Consider the following 17,812-nt stretch of genomic DNA (forward strand, 5'->3'; position numbering starts at 1 on the left):
TACCTGTCGCAAAGAACCTGGAGCCTTGCAGTGCTATTGGGTGGAAGGCCCTTGAACACTGGCCCAAGACTTCCATTATGTTCAGATCTACTTCTAAGAGCCCAGTTTATCCTTGGTTCCAGGGAAGCAATATTTCTAAACCATGACCATTCCATAAGCCAGACCTGGAACCCCAGGAAAACCAAGGTGGTTCAGGGGACTAAACGTGCGTCTGTTCAACCTTCGTGGGTATCCAAGCGAAGGCAACTACCCTGGCCTTCCTCAAGGTCACACGGTGCTCCAATGTCATTAACAGAATAAAGGAGATAAGTAGGGGAATCACCAACTCATATACATTTGTAATTCACAGAGCATGTCAACAAAACCCACTATGGGACAAGAATGTCCCTGGCTAATTTGCAATGCTGGCTAAATGGTGCCTAAACATCATTAACTGTTATCATCTCTGCTCAAAATAAGCAGTTAACAAACTAGGGGAAGATGTACAACATCTCCCAAACACTTTAAAGTAACCAAACACCTTTCTGACTCTCTCCACAAAGCTCCTCCATCATCCCATTGGTATAGATTTTACAACCCTGAGATTCTATTTGTAGAGCTTTCAATGCTGGGAGCTTATACTATGATAAACTCTTTTATTTGTCTTCTGTTATTAAGGTAATATATAATCAAGAGGCTTAATGATGTTGAATCTCTTTGATTCAGCAATTCTACTTCCAGGAATTTATTCTGAGGAAACAAATCAGACCTGCGCAGAGATTTGTGTAAAATGATATTCAAAGCAGTGTTCTCTGTAAGAACAAAATATGCCACAACCTAAATATTCAGCAATAAGTGGTACATAACAAAATGAAATGCCATTTTACAAAGAAAACCAAATGACAGGAACATAGTCACAATATTATACGAAGTGAAAAAAGATTCACTCTGGCACATACAGTTTTACCTCAATTTTATTTTTTTAATAAAAATGCATATAAAATACTGGAAGTAAACATACCAAAATATTTCAGTTATAGGAATATGGGCATTTAAAATTTCATTTGTACTTCTCTATATTTTCCTAAATTTCTAAAAAGAATTAATATCACCTTTATAATTATAACACACACACACACACACACACTCTCTTACACCTTTTGACTCAGAAATTCTATTCCTAAGACTCTAAGGAAATAGTATAAACTATGGACAAAGATTTATATATAAAATTATATATAAATTATCACATTATTTATAAGAGAAAAATATATACAATTTAAAAATAATTCAACAATTGGAGAATGGTGAAAAAATCATGTTGTAACTTTATAACTTTGTGCAGTTATTAAAATGCTGGCTTTGAAGCATTTTTAAGATAAATTTTGGGCTTCCCTGGTGGTGCAGTGGTTAAGAATCCGTCTGCCAATGCAAGGGACACGGGTTCGAGCCCTGGTCCAGGAAGATCCCACATGCCGTGGAGCAACTAAGCCTGTGTGCCACAACGACTGAGACTGCGCTCTACAGCTCACGAGCCAGAACTACTGAGCCCGTGAGCCACAACTACGGAAGCCCGCGCGCCTAGAGCCTGTGCTCCGCAACAAGAGAAGCCACCGCAATGAGAAGCCTGCACACCACAACGAAGAGTAGCCCCCGCTCGCCGCACCTAGAGAAAAGCCCGTGCACAGCAACAAAGACCCAACTCAGCCAAAAATAAAAATAAATAGAATAAATTAATTTATTAAAAAAAAGATAAGTTGTGATGATGTGATGCTGATGACTTACATACCATTAAGTAAAAAAGCAGAACACAACCCTGTGTGATCTTGGCCATATAAAAACAATTTCTGTGGAAAAGATGCTAAAATGTTAACAGTTGCGATTTATGCATGGTGAGATTACGGTGACTGGAAAAAAAAGTTTAAAGAAGAAAATAAAAATTCCATAATGGGCCTATGCTACTTTAAAAATTTGAAAAGTAAGCATAATAAAATACATAGTTTGCCAGTGAAAATATGAAATTACTCAAAAAAGGGGAAGGAAAAGAAAATTTTCCTGTAATTACAGCACTCTGATCTAAAACAACTGCTATTAACATTCTGCTGTCTGCCCTTTTGGTCGTGTGTGTGTGTGCGCATGTGTGTGTGAGTTCATGTAAGTGCATGCGAGTGTGTGTGTGTGTGAGCCTCTGTAGGCATCTCAGGCTCTGTCCAATGGGGATCAGCGGCTGAGCCTGGGGCTGCCCACACACCTCGGGCTAATGCTCACCTGCGGATAAATTAGAACTGACACATAGGGCTGTGTCTGGAGAAAATGGTTAGGAATTTGGGAAAACCAAGGATGCTCTCAAATCCAGGGTGGACATGTATTTCAAGCTCTACAAAGTAAAGACAGGAGATGAATTCAAGGTATACTAATTAATTCTGCCTGGGAACCACCTTCAGGTTCAAGTTAGGAGAAAGTCAGACCTAGAGACCAACCCCCCCCACCCCCGGACTGAGGTTTGTGACTTCCCTCTTTGCTCAGGGCAGTTCTCCTTTGGATGAGAGATCTGGAACCTTCCTTCCCATTGGCTCCAGTACAATTACTGGCTGAGTTGCAAGTAGTCAATGTCGCTTCAGCTAAATGCTTGGGTGCCTCTTCTATACAGTTTACCTAAAAGGGGCTTCTGACAGTGTAAGGCAATTAATTCTAGCAGTGAGGGGACTGAGGGAGCTCCCAAACTTCCCTTGAGGTCAAAATAGGCTGGAGAAACTTTTGGCAAATATTAATTTTTTTCTAAGATAGGTCTGTGCAACGAGGGGCCCTCCTCCAGTCAAGGAGTGGGGAGCAGACACAGGAGCTGATTGATCAAGAATCCTCCTGAGCTGGGCTCCGGGACAAGGGAAGGGCAGATGGCGAGGCGAGAGACAGCCGAGGGGGGCGCAGGGTCTATGAGACTGAAAAGGAACGAAGCCCCGGCAACTCTGGGCCCCGTGTGAATGAGGGCCTGTCTTCATCCTCCGAGGATTATTTCAGGACTCGGGCCTGACAGATCATTTCAGGACATTCACTAGACACCCAGGAATAGCTCTTGGCTCCAGTCACAAGATTCGCCACCCAAACTCATCCATTTCCCTAATGGTACAATCCTCCTCTCTATCCGACCTGGGAGACTGGGTCACCATAGCGAAAATGCTGATTCTATAAAAACCCACGCCGTGGGATAGCCAAGGTGGAGGGATAATTCTCAGTTCAGGAAAGGGAGAGAGGAAGTGTCCAATCAATCATACAGCATCCATTAAGCAACTACTTACAGGACACTGTGCCCGGCATTGTGGGAACAAAGAGCCGTCTAAGACACAGACCCTGGGTCTGGAGAGGGATGAACACACCACCGCCTGAGAGGCCTCAGGCCTAACACAGGCCCTTTGAGAGAAGGCCAGGTTGTATGGCTCCAGTGTGTGTCACGTTGGCTAGGGAAGTGAAGCAAGCTTGTTCTCTCCCTGGCAGTGCTACAGACTCACTGCTGTGACCACAGTGTGTGTGTTGGGGAGGAACCCCATGGGAATAATTCCAGCCCTCTGCAGGCCCTCACCCAGGGGCATTGCAAAACACTGAACACCATGTTTGTGTCAAGGCCTTGGGCACTGAAGGAAGGTGCTGGATCCCTCATACAAAGTAGACGTGACCTGAAACTGACGTGACCTGGGCACTGACTCAAAAAGAGGCCACACGGGGCTTCCCTGGTGGCCCAGTGGTTGAGAATCCGCCTGCCGACGCAGGGGACACGGGTTCGTGCCCCAGTCCGGGAAGATCCCACATGCCGCGGAGCGGCTGGGCCCGTGAGCCATGGCCGCTGAGCCTGCGCGTCCGGAGCCTGTGCTCCGCAACGGGAGAGGCCACAACAGTGAGAGGCCCGCGTACAGCAAAAAAAAAGAGGCAGCACGTTCAGACACAGGCCCAACGCCACCCAAAGACATGAACTCCTTGTGCCTCTGAACCTTGCGGCCCTAACTGCCTGTTTGCCTCATGTTCTTATGAATTGTACCAAGCAGGGAGCAGGGTGGGCGGGGTAGGGATAGGAAAAAGAAAACTCACTGGGATTCCAGGAGCATGTCGTGTCCATGGGGGGACATCTCCTGCCAAGTGCTTTGGAATTTTAGCTTTATGTTTCTTCAGGGACAACTGAGGCTTTTTTAAGTCTGATGTGAAAGATGTTTTCCTGGTGACCATGGGACTTCTATGCGCCTGCCCAGCTGGGCCTCCAAAACTCTTGAGAACATGTGGGGTACCACAGCTGGGAGTATCCAACGAGACAAGGGCACCAGGAGGAGGAGACAAAGGGAGGTGATGACTTATGCCTGGAGTGGCCTTGTGAGCGGGGGCTTGAGGGAGGCGAACAGAGACAGGCGCAGGAACCCCAGCCCATCATTGATTTCAACACCTGCATTTACACGGGTGGGAGCAAGGAGAGCCAGCCTCGGGGGTCTCATAAAGAAAGGCTCAGCAGAGAGGTGAATGAAGAGAGTGTTTCCGAAGTGCTACCTGACTTTAGAGGTTCAACTGAGACTATTCTTTGAGAGAGGAGTTGCTGCTTCTGATAAAGAGCGAGGAGGGAGAGATAAAGGAGTCGTCTATTGTTGGGCCTTGGAGATGGAAGAAGCAGAGAGCTCCTATCTGGGGAGGAGCTATTCTCAGCCAGCACAGTGCATTAGACCCGTCCTAAAGCAGAGCTAAAAGCGAGGCTCAGACTGCAAGAAGCAAACGGCAGGGCTGCGGCAGGAGAAGGTCACCCACTACTGTCCCTCCTCCCTATCCTATAAAACGCCAGGATATCCCTCCCTCCTGTCGGGAAATGCAGGGGAAGCTCTTAGGGAAGGCCCAGAACACGGGGCACTGTGGCACATGTAGAATTAGCGCCTCTGGCTTACAGAGCATCCTCCCTGGCTCCCCTCATCTGACTGGTGGGTGGCCGTTAAATGGTAGGAGTATGAGACCAAGAACAGCAAGAGGAATACAAAAGATGACCAGGGAGGGACATGTATGCTGATCAGAGAGGAATTTAAAGGGCCTTGGGAAGGATAAAAGTTATCAGATCTTGGTCCAGTTGCTTTAGATGGGACAGTCTTAAGTGAAAACTGGGGAGCCATATCTCTATCTAGAACTTAGCAAGGGGGATAGAACTGCAGAAGCCTCAGCAAACTGTGCTGGGGGAAGCTAGGCAGCACAGCCCTTGGTGGTGGCAGCAACAGTGTCCACAGGCAAATGCTCAGGTCCCTTCTCCAGGCCAACTCAGGCCCAGCATGGAAGGAGACCCAGTCAGAGAGGCATTCTGAATTGCCACATTCTTAGAGTCCCTAGAGCTGGGATGGGGGAGCCTGCAAGGCAGCCACTGACCTGCTCCCCTGAATTAGGGAAAGGAAGAAGGCATTAGGTGCAGACGTTCCTGTCCCAGGGGCCAGAGAACAGGAGGCTGACAGATGCAGTGTGGGAAGCGAGCTGCAGCCAGCAGGGGCAGAAATGTCCACATGGAGACCCTCCCACTCAGCCCTGTGAGCTGGCCGCCACTCCCATCCCGTCCAACATGTCCTCGACTTTCTAGTAACCATTCACTCACCCACCCCACGGTGTGTCATAATTCATGCCAAGTGAGAGAGCTGACGTGCATTGCACATACTGAACTGACTCTCCAAATAAATGTTAAAGACAAAACAAGGCACCGGCTCTGTGGATTTTTATACATGCTAACTCCCTAAGCACAAGAGACGGGCTTACCCGAATCTTTCAGGGGATAAAAAGACATCTATCTGACCCTGAGGAGGCCCTTTAAAAATTCTAAGGCAGAAGTGAAGGCGGGCAGCTTCAGAACCAAGAGACTCAATTTAACTGAAAGCACCACCATCCATTTAGCACCTGCTCTGTGAAGGCCCAGGGCCAGCAGGCACCTTGGGTTGGGGAGGGCTGCAGGAGGGGTGATGGCTGATGGGCACAAAGAGGGAATAAGTCATCCCCTGCCCTCGGACACATGGGCAGGGAGAAGGTCAGGCAGGACCACGGCAGCATCATTTAAGCACAAATGCCACAGGTGCTGGAGAAGAAGGAGATCACATCTGGGGCAGAGAAATCAGGAAACCTTCCTTCTGGGTAGGTCTGGAAGGTAGGGGAACAACTGACAAATTCCAGTGTGCCTATTTATTTTGTGACCTTGTTTCAAGGTCAAACCACAAGTCTGAGATTCTATTTCAACTGCCAAGTTGGGATTGATGTCTCCTTCCCACTTTTAGTTCCTTGGAAAAGCAGGTCGCAGTAAAAGCCATGTACTATTATTACCCTCAGGAGGAATGCCAAGAACAGAGTTCAAAGATCTCCTGCCCCCAGAGCCAAGCCTAGCCTGAGCATGTACAATGGACAGGCTCCAGCCAAGTGCAGCCCCGGCCAATCCCCAGAGCTCTGGTGGGAATGTGTTTAATTGGATGGCACTGGCTTTGAGTGGGCCCAGAAAATACCGGTCTCATGACAATTGGCAGACCAGTTCGCTGCACAGCCCTGCGCCTGGCTGAAACAGGGGCAAGCCAAGGGGTATCTGAAGGTGCAACAAAATTAGAGGTGGAAGTGTCCCCTCAAAGCCTCTTTCAAGGCCCAGCCCCAGTCTGACCTCCTTCTCCCAAGCCTTTAGATTGCCACACATCCCTGGACTGACCGTAGCTTTCATATTGCTCCACCAGATGGCCTGTGTTCCAGTTATGTACATGCTAGTTTCCCACGTGAGCCCTGGACCCTTCCTACAATGCCCAGCATAGCATGTTACGTACAGCAAGTGTCCAATAAATACTGCTTGCTTGACGATAACCACCTCTCCCTTTTCTCTTCACCAGGCAACCAGAAGACCTTTCTGAAATCTTGTGACAGAGTGCTTTGAAGTTCTAGGTAAGATATTTTGGAACTGTGCAGTAGTCCCCACTCAGGTAGCAGGGCAGATTTCCTGAGAGGCTGTGAAAACTGGGTCCTAAGTCTAGCACCACAAAGGAAGATTTGAGGGCCCTTTTCTTAGGCAGCATCGAGTTATCTTAGGAACCCAGAGGCGATTTTATTTTCCTCCTGCCGTGGCAGCCCCAATTCAGCTGTCCTCACACAGCACTGCAGCCCCTTCTTGGGTCATGACCTATTCTTACCCTCAGATCCAGCGGAATGAACTGAAGGTCAAGAAAACTGCCCTGTAGGACCTGGTCCTTTATCCTGGAACACGTTCAAAAGGAGAATATCAAAAAGCACACACAGACATACTGATGACTGTGTTTGGAAAGGTTTTGTGATGGAAATCTAAAACCCAGAACTGAAAAAACAAAAAAAACAAAAAACACCTCACCTGTAACCACAAAGAGATTCAGTCTGATTCAGTGGCTTGGAAACTGGTATCCAAAAACACCCCAGCTGGTAGGTCAGGAAACTTCTACCCTCCCACAGGCTGTGGGGCTTTCAATTGTCTCTCTCAGACCCACTCTGAGGGTGGAAGGTACAAAACCAACCAGGAAAGGGTATTTCCCCCCCTCCCTCTGAATCCCCTCAGCCTACCTGAATACTTATTTCCAGCCAGCAAAAGGGGCTTGGCCATTTTGACACACAACAAAGGGGCCTTCTCTAACCTCCCAAGTGTGTCTGAGGTGACTCTTGCTGTCACCTGCCAAATTACCTTACCCAACCTTAGCTTTTATCTCAGCTGTCTTTGATCACCCTCCCTCCATCACACCCACCCAGCTTTCTATTTTCTCTTCCTTCACAAAACAAATGCCCCTGGAATGGTTCTAAGGCAGAACAAGTCTAGATTCTAGCCAAGAGCCACCCCCAAGGCACAGACACATGACACATCAGAAGAGCAAGGTTTTGGAGTTCGAGACTCAAGTCATCCACTCAGTCTGAGCCTGTTTCCTCATCTGTGAAACAGAACAAAAATTCCCATCTCAGTGCCCACGGTCAAGAGTGAATGAGTAACATTTGTAAAGTGCATGGCCCATAGCCACATTCAGTTAATGTCTGCTGAATGAGCCCATCACACTTCATTCATCTTCCCCGGCCAGCCATCCTACACAATTTCCCTAGCTCCGAGATCTTCCCTTAAGAACAGACTCTTTTCTCCCCTGAAGGTAATAACGTAGGCACTCTTCTTGGAAATCTGAAAACAGTTCACTGCTTCGGCGCTATCTGGAGGTCTCTGCAGCGGGCTGTGGGCAGTGGAAAGTGAATGGCAGGCCAGAAAGAGCACTGGGCTGAGAATCTGAAGGTGTTACTTAGACCACTTTTTTGGTCCTTATATATTCTGGATCCACCACACAGCACAATCTCTATGCTGGATCCTGGCAATAACATCCCTGAGAGAGCTACCCTTCTGGGAAAGGTCTCTTCAACTCTAAGTAGTTTGAACATTAACCCTGTTGGAATCAGTTGGTCAACCATCAACCAGAGGAAGAAAGCAGCATTTGACACAGCAATGCCTCCACCAGACTACCCTTCCCCATAAGCTGCCCCTCACAGCAATGTTGCTACTGCCCAAGGCTTGGGTGGGGAGGAAAGTTCTGATCTGAACTGACTGCACATTATCACTTCCCCCTTTGCCACCATGAAGGGGAGAGTCCACAGCAGCCAGGATGACTAATAACATCAGCTCATGCTTCCTGAACGCTTACTGCCTCCCAGGTACTGTGAATGCCTTATCCATGTCATCTCACCATGTTGAATCTTCACCACAATTCTGTGAAGTAAGGACTCTTGTTGCCCCATTTTACAGATTAAGAAACCGAGGCTTACTGGCATTAGGGGACTTTCTCAAGGGCGCATAGCTCTTACAAACAGCACTGGGATACAGAACCAAGTCTGCCTCCAGCCCCAGCAAAAGACACTAGGCGCTAAGGAACCAGAAGGAAGCCAGTACTGAACTTACCTGATAGGAAAGGCCATCCTTTCGGGGGTTGAGGCCTATTTCCTCCATGGATGGGGTGTTCATCATCACCTCAGTCATCTCGGCTGATCTCAGATAGTCAGGGCTGCCAAGAAACCCAGAGCAAAAGTCAACAAACACACGCACTTTCACATGCCTACTCTCAGTGCCTTCTGCTGTTAAATTAGAGGACTGCCTGGAAGCAGGATGAGAGGTGTTCAAAACAGAACTCCCCGAAAAACGAGCTCATGCCCCGAGGAAGCACCTTACAAGCCTAGAGCATCAGGGCTCTCAACCTCCACCAACAAAGCCTATTGTCTGAAAACCTCTCTGGCAAACCTCCTCTTCCCTCCTCTCCTGTACTAGTCCCTACTGGCACAGAGCGACTCTGGATTTTCTTTTAAGTGACAGAACTAGAAAAAAAAACCAAACAGTAAGTAGCTGAGGTCGTCTATCTATATTAAAACCAATTCAACCCGTCTCTAGGGGAACTGAATATTATTATTACATAATGATAACAGGTCAACCTCAGAGAAACCAAGTTCGATAATGCTGCCTTCCTAAATTTCTCTCTGTGTCTCTGGTGTTCCTTTTTGCAAAATGTCCCACTTAAAGCCCCAAAGGGTCAGCTTTCTGAAAGCTTCACATCTGCCATCCAACCTCCTTCTCTAGCCCCAGCCACAGCAGCTGCAAGCTCACAGCTTGAAAAACATCCCCTGGATTAAAAGCCTTAAGGATGCCCGGACTCTGACTGCAAAGGAAATTTCCAGAGGGGCCAAGCTGGCCCACCAATGGCTGACATGTGAAAGTGCTTTGTACTCTGTAAGCAGGATACAAATGTTCCATTATCCTCACACAAGCCATGGGCACGTACAGGGTCCCGAATGTGTAATGCCAAATAGCACATACCAAAGTCAGTGTACTCCCTACACAACAGGCAATATTTTCACCATCATGCCTTTACACATGGTTAAAAAAAAAAAAAAGCCTTAGAAAGACTGTATCTAAGGAAACAGGGGTACCAAACTCTTCTTCATTTTACAGCTACTACATAGAGTAGAAATGGCACAGGATTTGGAAACAGAAGCAATAGGTTCTGGTCCAAGCTATGCCACTCAAGTGCTGTGTGATCTTGAACAGGTCATATAACCTCTCTGAGCTGCAGATGCGCTGTTAGTCTGTTACCATGATGCTAATAATGCATATCTCACAGTTATGGTAAAGGACTAATCTCTGGGGGGGAAAGCGTTGCAAACTATGAAATGCCAATCGACTGTAAAATAATACCAAACCTTAATCTCTCAGGGGACAATAACCCTGATCAGTCTTAACACCATCTTGGCAAGTTTTGAGTGGCCAGGGGCACACAGCCTCCACTGCCTTCCAAGTCTCACCCATATGGTACCTGGAAGTGGGAGGGAAGGAGAGCTCAGAGGAGAGAGGTACGCAAGCCTCCGGGGTGAGGAAATTTTTACTTTGTTTTGAGAGTTCAGTCTCCTTTCTAAACAGAGACGGGCTGGATTGGGGGAGGGGAGACTAAAAGAAGATGCTAGGCTTCCGGGCAAGTTTAGGGTCAGGAGCCAGGACTCCAAAGTCAGTTTCCCCCTGGGTTATGGAGAGGCTACTGCCCACCCCCAACGTAATGGGCCAGAAGAGCGCCCACCGGGCTCTCGCCAGGCTCTTAGCCTGGTGTCCGGGCGTTCGCTCCTCGCTCCCGGCTGTGGCGCGGGGCCGAAAAGTTGAAGCAAGAAGCATGAACTTTCCGGTATCTGAGCTGAGCAGGACTGCGCGGACATGGGGCCTGCGGGGCCGGGCTCTCCGCGCCCGCACCTGGGAGCGAGCTCCAGGCCGCCAGCGCTCGCCACCCGACAGCTCTTCCTCTTCCCCAGCGCAGGAAGGAAGCAGCAGCCGGTGCGCAAATCCCAGCGGCCGTGGGCCTCGCTCTTCAACGAGGCGGGCGCCCGGGGCGCATCCCTCCCAGCCCCGATACCCGGTCGGGTGCAAACCTCCGCCTCCCCCCACCCGGCCCGGGCTCCTTCCCGGCGGGCCCGGTGAGGGCGGCTCCTCCCCCACCCGGGCCCCCATCAAGGCGCGTCGGGTTTAGGGTCTATGTAGAGAAAAGGGATCGAGAGGGTGCAGCGAGGAACTGTGCTGCTGCCTGTGGCTTCAGTCGGGTTACGTGTGGGGAGAGCGTTTTCCCTCACCCCTCGGAGCTCTGCAAACGCCGCCGCTGCACCAGCTCAGCTCCGCTGCCGCCGGCCTCGACGCCAAGACTTGCATGCAAACAAAAAGGAAAAGGGGAGGGGCCCGGGGAGAGCAGGAGCCCCCTACGCCAGGCAGGGCGCGCGCCTTCCGCAGCCCTCCGCGAAGGGGCTTTTATTAGCCGGGTTCAGCCGTGACCCCTGGTTCTCCCCCGACCCCACTACGGCCGTACGCATACCCTCCCAGCCGTCACTTAAGTGAGAGCTTCGAGTTCACTTCCTTTGTCTGGATGCTCTCAGCGCCACCTCCCCACCCCCACCTTTGCAACCTTGACGTTGACTCCTGCTCCGGCTTGGGCGGCGGGTTAGTGCCCGGCGCCCGCGCCACACGCTACCCTCGCACAGAGCAGGCACGAGCAGGCGCCCGGGCCCCGCAGCCACGGCCGCGAGACGGATGCCCGCCGAGGGCGCAGGATACTCACCAGTGAATGGGGAAATATACAGACATGAAGTCCTAGGGGAGCCTGACCCACGCCCTTGTGATTTAAACACGGTCACTGCGTCTCGGGTAAGGATGTCACGGGCGCAGACAGGCGCGGCAGGCTGCCGAGTGTGGGCACTGGGCGTTCGCCGGTCCGCCTCCCGGAGACAGCCCCACTGCCAGCAGCGTCGGCAAAGCAGACGGAGCTCTCGGCTCTCCACCGAGCTCGCGGCCCCACAAAGAGCCCAGGAAGCCGTATTTATAGGGGCGGGGGCGGGGCTCGGCTCCGGGAGGCCCCGCCCCCCCTCGCCCACTCCTGGAATAACGTCACCAAAATCATGAATGGCTTCGGCGCTCGCAGCTCCCGCTGGCGGCGGCTCGGGGGCGCGCTCGGCTCTGCTCCCCGAGGGCAGTGGTTTGCTGCAGCTTCTAGCCCGGCCCCCACCCCCACGACTCACACACTCAAACACGCGCGTGGGCACGCGCGCGCGCACACACATGCACGCAAGGGGACCGGAGTTCAATGTCAACGCTACTTCAGACCTACAATCCCGCGGGCGTTGGTGCCCCGCGCCCCTCTCCCTGCACACACCTCTGGGGCCGGGTGGGGGGGGGTACTTGGGGGCAGAGGACCGTGGTGTGAGGAGGGCGCCGGGGCCCGCTCCGGACGTGACCGCTCGGCGCGGGCGCGGGCGCCATCCCTCAACCAGTGCCCTCTTTTGTACCCACTCGCCGTCCCCGGCCCACACCTCGGGACCCCTCTTCAGCGTACATCCCCCAAACTAGGCCTTTCCCTGGCATCCTCGCCCGTGGCACCTGGATTGCTGCGCCCGAGACGCGTCTCTTCTATCCCTGGGAAGATGCGTGCAAATGAGAGCACAGCTAAAAAAGAGGCAGTGGGAAGGTGGGAGGGGACGCGGAGCTGCGGGACCGAGTGCCCGCGGGGGTCACGTTAGCTTGCAAGGGACTGGTCTGCAGCCCTGAGAGCCGTGGAGGGTGCGCGAAAGGATGTGGTGTCGTCGTAGGGTTTTTCCATTGGACACATACACACCCGACCCGTGGCGGGGGAACGGGGGTGCTGGAGGACGCCGCACAAGCACATCCCACCAGCCTTGGCTCCCAGATCTCCTCCAAGAAGAAGAAACAAAGAGCTTCAGCCGAACCCCTCCCACACTGCCCGGGAATTGCAACGCCGGGAGTCCCTCCGTGCGGTCAGGCTGCGCAGCCCCCAGAGCAGGGATGGGAGTCTGCCCCTCTGTGGCTGGAGTGCGTTGCTTCACACCTCTGCCTCAGAGACTCCTGTAAAATGGCTTTATAACCCCGACTTAAGTGTGTACTGGGGACAGAGGAAGTCTGTGTGTGTGTGGAGGGGGGAGGAGGGGTGACAGGGGGAGGACGGTATCCAAAACTAGGCAAAATGAAGTGTGCATTGAAGTCAGCTCTTTGAAAGATAGTGAATGTATTGAATCCATATATATGCGCTTAAAAGTAGAAACATCAGGTTTATCTCAGGTAAAGGAGGATAGGATTAATGGTGAGGGCTTAACGGTGGCAGGGCCATGAGGAGGCCCTCATAATTTGATCAGCCCTTTCAAGCCAACCCAAATAAGAATAATCGATAAGAATTGACAAGAATAATTAAATTAAAAGTAACTTTGCTATTTTTAGTCATTCATATATACAACCTGAATAAAAACAGTGAACTTCCGATGAAAATGCAGCTTCAAGGTCAACCCCCTAGGGACTTCCCCGGTGGCGCAGTGGTTAAGAATCCACCTGCCAATGCAGGGGACACTAGTTCGAGCCCTGATCCGGGAAGATCCCACATGCTGCGGCGCAGCTAAGCCTGTGTGCCACAACTACTGAGCCTGAGTTCTAGAGCCCGTGCTCCGCAACAAGAGAAGCCACCGCAATGAGAAGCCCGCGCACCGCAACGAAGAGTAGCCCCCGCTCGCCACAGCTAGAAAAAGCCTGAGTGCAGCAACAAAGACCCAACGCAGCCAAAAAATAAAATAAAATAAAATAAAAAAGATCAGCCCCCTAGTCGCTCCCTCCAACCAGAGAAATTCAGGAGCTTCTCGTCACCCCCATCTCCACTCCCTCCCCACAAGATAAATCAGAAATTGATTTGTGCTTCTAAGTACCACCTCCATTCTGCTCCTCTGGAGGTACTGTCCTGATGGAGGGCGATGATGCTTCTGTGGACAGGTGCCATGGTGGGGTGGGGATTCCAGGTGTGAGGTTACTGCCGCCCGGGGGCTCTGTTTGTGCCTTGGGTGTAGGGTGGGGAAGCTTCTCAAAGGGTGGGTGTGACATGTCATCTACCCCACCAAAGGAGAAGCCAGTGCTTGGAGAACTGGTTTCCAGGCTGGACTTTCTGGGGCACTTAGGGGAGAGTGCCTGAGCTAGAGCCTGGGTGAGCAGAACTGCTGCCTTCTGCCATCTCTCCCCAGTAGCAACCCGTGGCAAGGCCTGGCATGAAAGACTGTCTCACCACCTTTACACCAACAGCCGTGCATTATATCTTTGTGATTATTGCTTTGTGAAACTTTCAAAACTCAGAAAGCTACCCCCCCCACACACACACACCCCTTAGTGTCAAAATGGCCTCATTTTTGAGAAGAGGATGGGAAGTAAGGCCTCCATCAGCAGATATCTGGCCTATCAGGCCTCTGGAAAAATTTCCTACATTGGAGAACATTGAGGTAATTATCTTATGCTCCTCTTGGGGAAAATTTGTATTAATGCCAATTTTAGCTAAATTTCACCTCCGTCAGTAGGATGCAGTTGAAAGTAAGCCTTGAGTTGGGACGCCAAATCTATAGTTTCTGTTTCCCCTCTGGGTCCCCATGACACATTCATTCATTTGAAAATATGGGAAGCATAGGGCTAAACTTTTATACAACTATAACAAATACAACATTTCTCAATCCGAATACTCTCTATAGCACCTTGCAGGTTTTCAAAGCATTTCCATGATCTCAACTTTCAAAAGAATGTAGAAAGATTACCATAGCACAACTTTACAAATATGCCAACAGAAGCTGAAATAAATGAAGGGTGTTTCCAAGGATCACACAGCCACTCTACTACATTGCTGTGGGGCACTGTGTTTCCTTCATCTCTCTAAAGACACAGGTTATTTTAACCTGCAGACTGACCATTTCTTCCCAATACCCCATGAGATAGGTTTCTATCCCTGCTTTCTTTGAATAAATGAAGAAACAGAAACACAAACGAATGAAGTTGCATTGAGCTGCAGAAACTTAGAGCTGAAAGAGACTTTCCAAATCACCGAGTCCAGTCTCCTCATTTTACAGGTGAGAAGACATCGAAGATTAAGTGGCATGTCCAAGGTCGCCAGGCTATTAAGTGGTATTGATGGAACCTGAACGCAGGCCTTCAAACTGCTGGTCAAATGTTCTTTCCACGACAACCCCACGCCTTGCATTGCACTTGCCAGGAAGTCAGCAACAGAAGTCAAACACACGACCTGGTCTCTTGAAACCCCCTCAGTCCACCACCACCATTTATTGAGCATTTACTATGTGCAGACCAGGGAACTAAATACACTTCTGTAGTCCCTTCTCCTACCTTGGTCCCCAGGAACTAGAAAGTTGATTTGCAATTCTGCTTCGATAAAAATCCAAGTGTAATGAGAACTTTACAACTTGAAAAATCCAAGTTGTAATGCTTTCCAACATTACATAAATCCAGTTTCCCAGCTCCTTCTCACTCTCACCTAAAATAAGAGTTAAAAAGAAGAATAAAGGTACTGAGCTTTATATCTTATTAGAATTATCTCAGACACCACTATGCCATGTATGCAGGACACATCTCTAATTACTCATCGAGTAAAAAAGTCTCCATCCACATTCATTTAGCAACATATTCCCACACTTTATGTCCCTTCTGCCTTTGCAAAAAGGCAGTATTGCTCGCAATTTGCCTAGTAGTGGTGAAGCTGGTGCTTGGGTTAGCTAGAAGGGACTTCACAAAGTAAGTTTGTTGAGATACATTCACAACTGTTAGAACACTTATGCCTCACAAACAACTTTAAGACAGAGGCACTATTGCCCCATTTTAGAGCTGAAAATAGAGGTTCTGAGAGGTTAAGTAACATGACTCTCAAATGGCTCAACTAAAATTTGACTCTGGGGCTTGTTGGTTCTAAAGCCTATATTTTCCCCACAATGCGACATTTATCCTCCCCTCTGTGGCTTTGTTTGTTTTAACAGCTAATCTATAAACTGAATACACAGGTGTTGATTCCAATAGCAAAGATCAGGACTACTTTGTGACCATCCAGTGGGATAGTAGGGCTGGCAGAATAAAATTTCCCACCCTGGGAATCTAGGAATTTCTCAAACTATCAGTCAAAGGCTTGGGGTTAAAAAAAAAAAAAAAAAAAGTGAGTGGGAGAAAGGGAGTTTCTAGCCAATTTTTCAGTGAAACTCATTTGAGTATATAAGAAATCTGAAAGGCAAGAATGTGTGTGGGTTGATGTGAGGATGAAATGAGATAATGTTATGAAAACACTTGGTAAGTTGGAAAGCACTGAGCAGATGCACGGCTTGTTTTTAAGATGTGGAGGGGGAGGAAAGAAGGGGTTCGGCAGACATGATTGCATCTGCTTCAGTTTTTCACTTATTTCAACCACAGACTGCCCCATTTTCCCCTGGAGCCCCTTGACTGAAGTTTCCAGCTTTTGCGGGGCAGACATCAGAGGCAAGAAGTGAAGCTCTGCCTGGTGGGCACTGCTGTGGTGCCAGAGTCCTAGCAGCTCCCCTCACACCCCATGGAGTTTTCGGTGCCTCCCAGCAAGCGTTCAGCTGGGTTTTGGGCACACGATGAATGAGCGGGCCTGAGCGTGTGGGCACGCTCTCCCACCTCGGCCGTTAAGGAATTAGCAGTCCATGACACAGAGCAACCCAAACCCACCAGACAGAATCCTCTAGCCTTCCACTGACTTTGCTCTAAGTCCTCAGCAAGTTGTGTAAACTCTCTGTCTCAGACTCCTAAAGCAATAAGGCAGGCAATAGTGTCTCTTTTTAGCTCTCAGGGCACTAATAAGGCTGAGAGAAGTTGCTTTAATAAATGCTCAAGAGCAAAGTGCTCTGCATCCTATCATCAGAGCCCTGCAGCCCAGTATGAAGCCCGTGGATGCTCTTGCCCCGTGCATCTCACGAGGAGCCTCCACCGTTCTGCCCAGAATGTTCTCACCCCCAAAAGAAGCCTGGGATCTGGCAGCCCATGAACTCTTGCCTTCCCAAATATCAAAGAGATTCAGCCCTGGCTTATTCTTTATTTCTATCAAGGGGGCTTTGAACCAAAGGGATTTTTTCAGAGAAAGAAAACTCTATGGAATCTTTAGGGTCCAGGCTCTTAAAAGAAAACACTAAAACTGGAACCAGTTCAAGGCTCTCGTGTCCAATTAAGGAAATACTCACATTCCTGTCCTGGCTCTGGCCCTAGCATGCTTTCTCTCTTTCCACATCTACACAGGAATGTACTTGAACAGCCAGAAAAGAGGTTACTATCACCAGGACACAGATCATATAGCAGAGGGCTCCTCGGGGTGGACTCCAGCAGGCTGATACCTTCCTCGAATTAGGCAAAGAGCACAGACCACAGAACAATCCAAATTCCCTTCATACCACCCTACCCCCCCACCATTTCACCCACACCTCTGGACCAGAGAAACTTCATGGCTCCTGTGGGGTTAGGAAAAAAGAGAAAAACACTTACAATAGTTTCTTGTGAAGAAAAGCACTTTCAGTTTTCTTTTCAAATATACAGGATGTCAGCTAGCTTCCTCCAGGGCCAGCTGTGTCCCTCTTGATTTCACACCCACTGTTCCTCCTTGGAGGAACAAGCAGTGAATTATGCACGCTGAGCAGCTCCTTCTGAAGGCCTCTGCCAACTCTGTAACCCAAGCTAACACCAGCTCACTGGAGTCCCCCGTGTACTTCACACCCACATGGTGCCCAGCCTTGGGATCAGATAGCTGGGTCCATATTACACCTTCCTGACCTTTCAACAACAATTCTACCAACAGGTAGAATTAAGGAGGTATTAAGCACCTACTACATGCCAGATGGTGGAGTTCCAAGGAATTATTTTAGGAGGTCTTTAGTTCTCTCCCATCTCCATCACCCCCAAAACCATCTCAAATAGACACACACACACACTATGTGACAACAGGGAGTCTGATGGTCCAACAAAGCTCTAAGACAA

General features: G+C 49.6%; 1 protein-coding gene across 7 annotated transcripts in view; it reads right to left on the bottom strand.

Annotated features, from left to right (window-relative positions):
• The window catches only part of LBH (LBH regulator of Wnt signaling pathway), a 90,088-nt gene that overhangs the window by 14,845 nt on the left and 57,431 nt on the right, over positions 1-17,812 (bottom strand). The window contains exons 1-2 of one of the 7 annotated variants that reach the window (XM_089923303.1): positions 15,170-15,294; positions 8,897-8,999 (exon numbers count right to left, since the gene is read on the bottom strand). In XM_089923303.1, the coding sequence (XP_089779429.1) occupies positions 8,897-8,999; positions 15,170-15,279 (213 nt within the window). In that variant the 5' untranslated portion in view covers positions 15,280-15,294. The other 6 variants (XM_022574151.3, XM_089923304.1, XM_089923301.1 and 3 more) reach the window with 6 other exon arrangements.

The sequence above is a fragment of the Delphinapterus leucas genome, chromosome 13, assembly GCF_059928025.1.
Source record: "Delphinapterus leucas isolate spDelLeu-1000000601 "Yukka" chromosome 13, BTC_Dleu_Yukka2, whole genome shotgun sequence".
Lineage (NCBI taxonomy): Eukaryota > Metazoa > Chordata > Mammalia > Artiodactyla > Monodontidae > Delphinapterus > Delphinapterus leucas.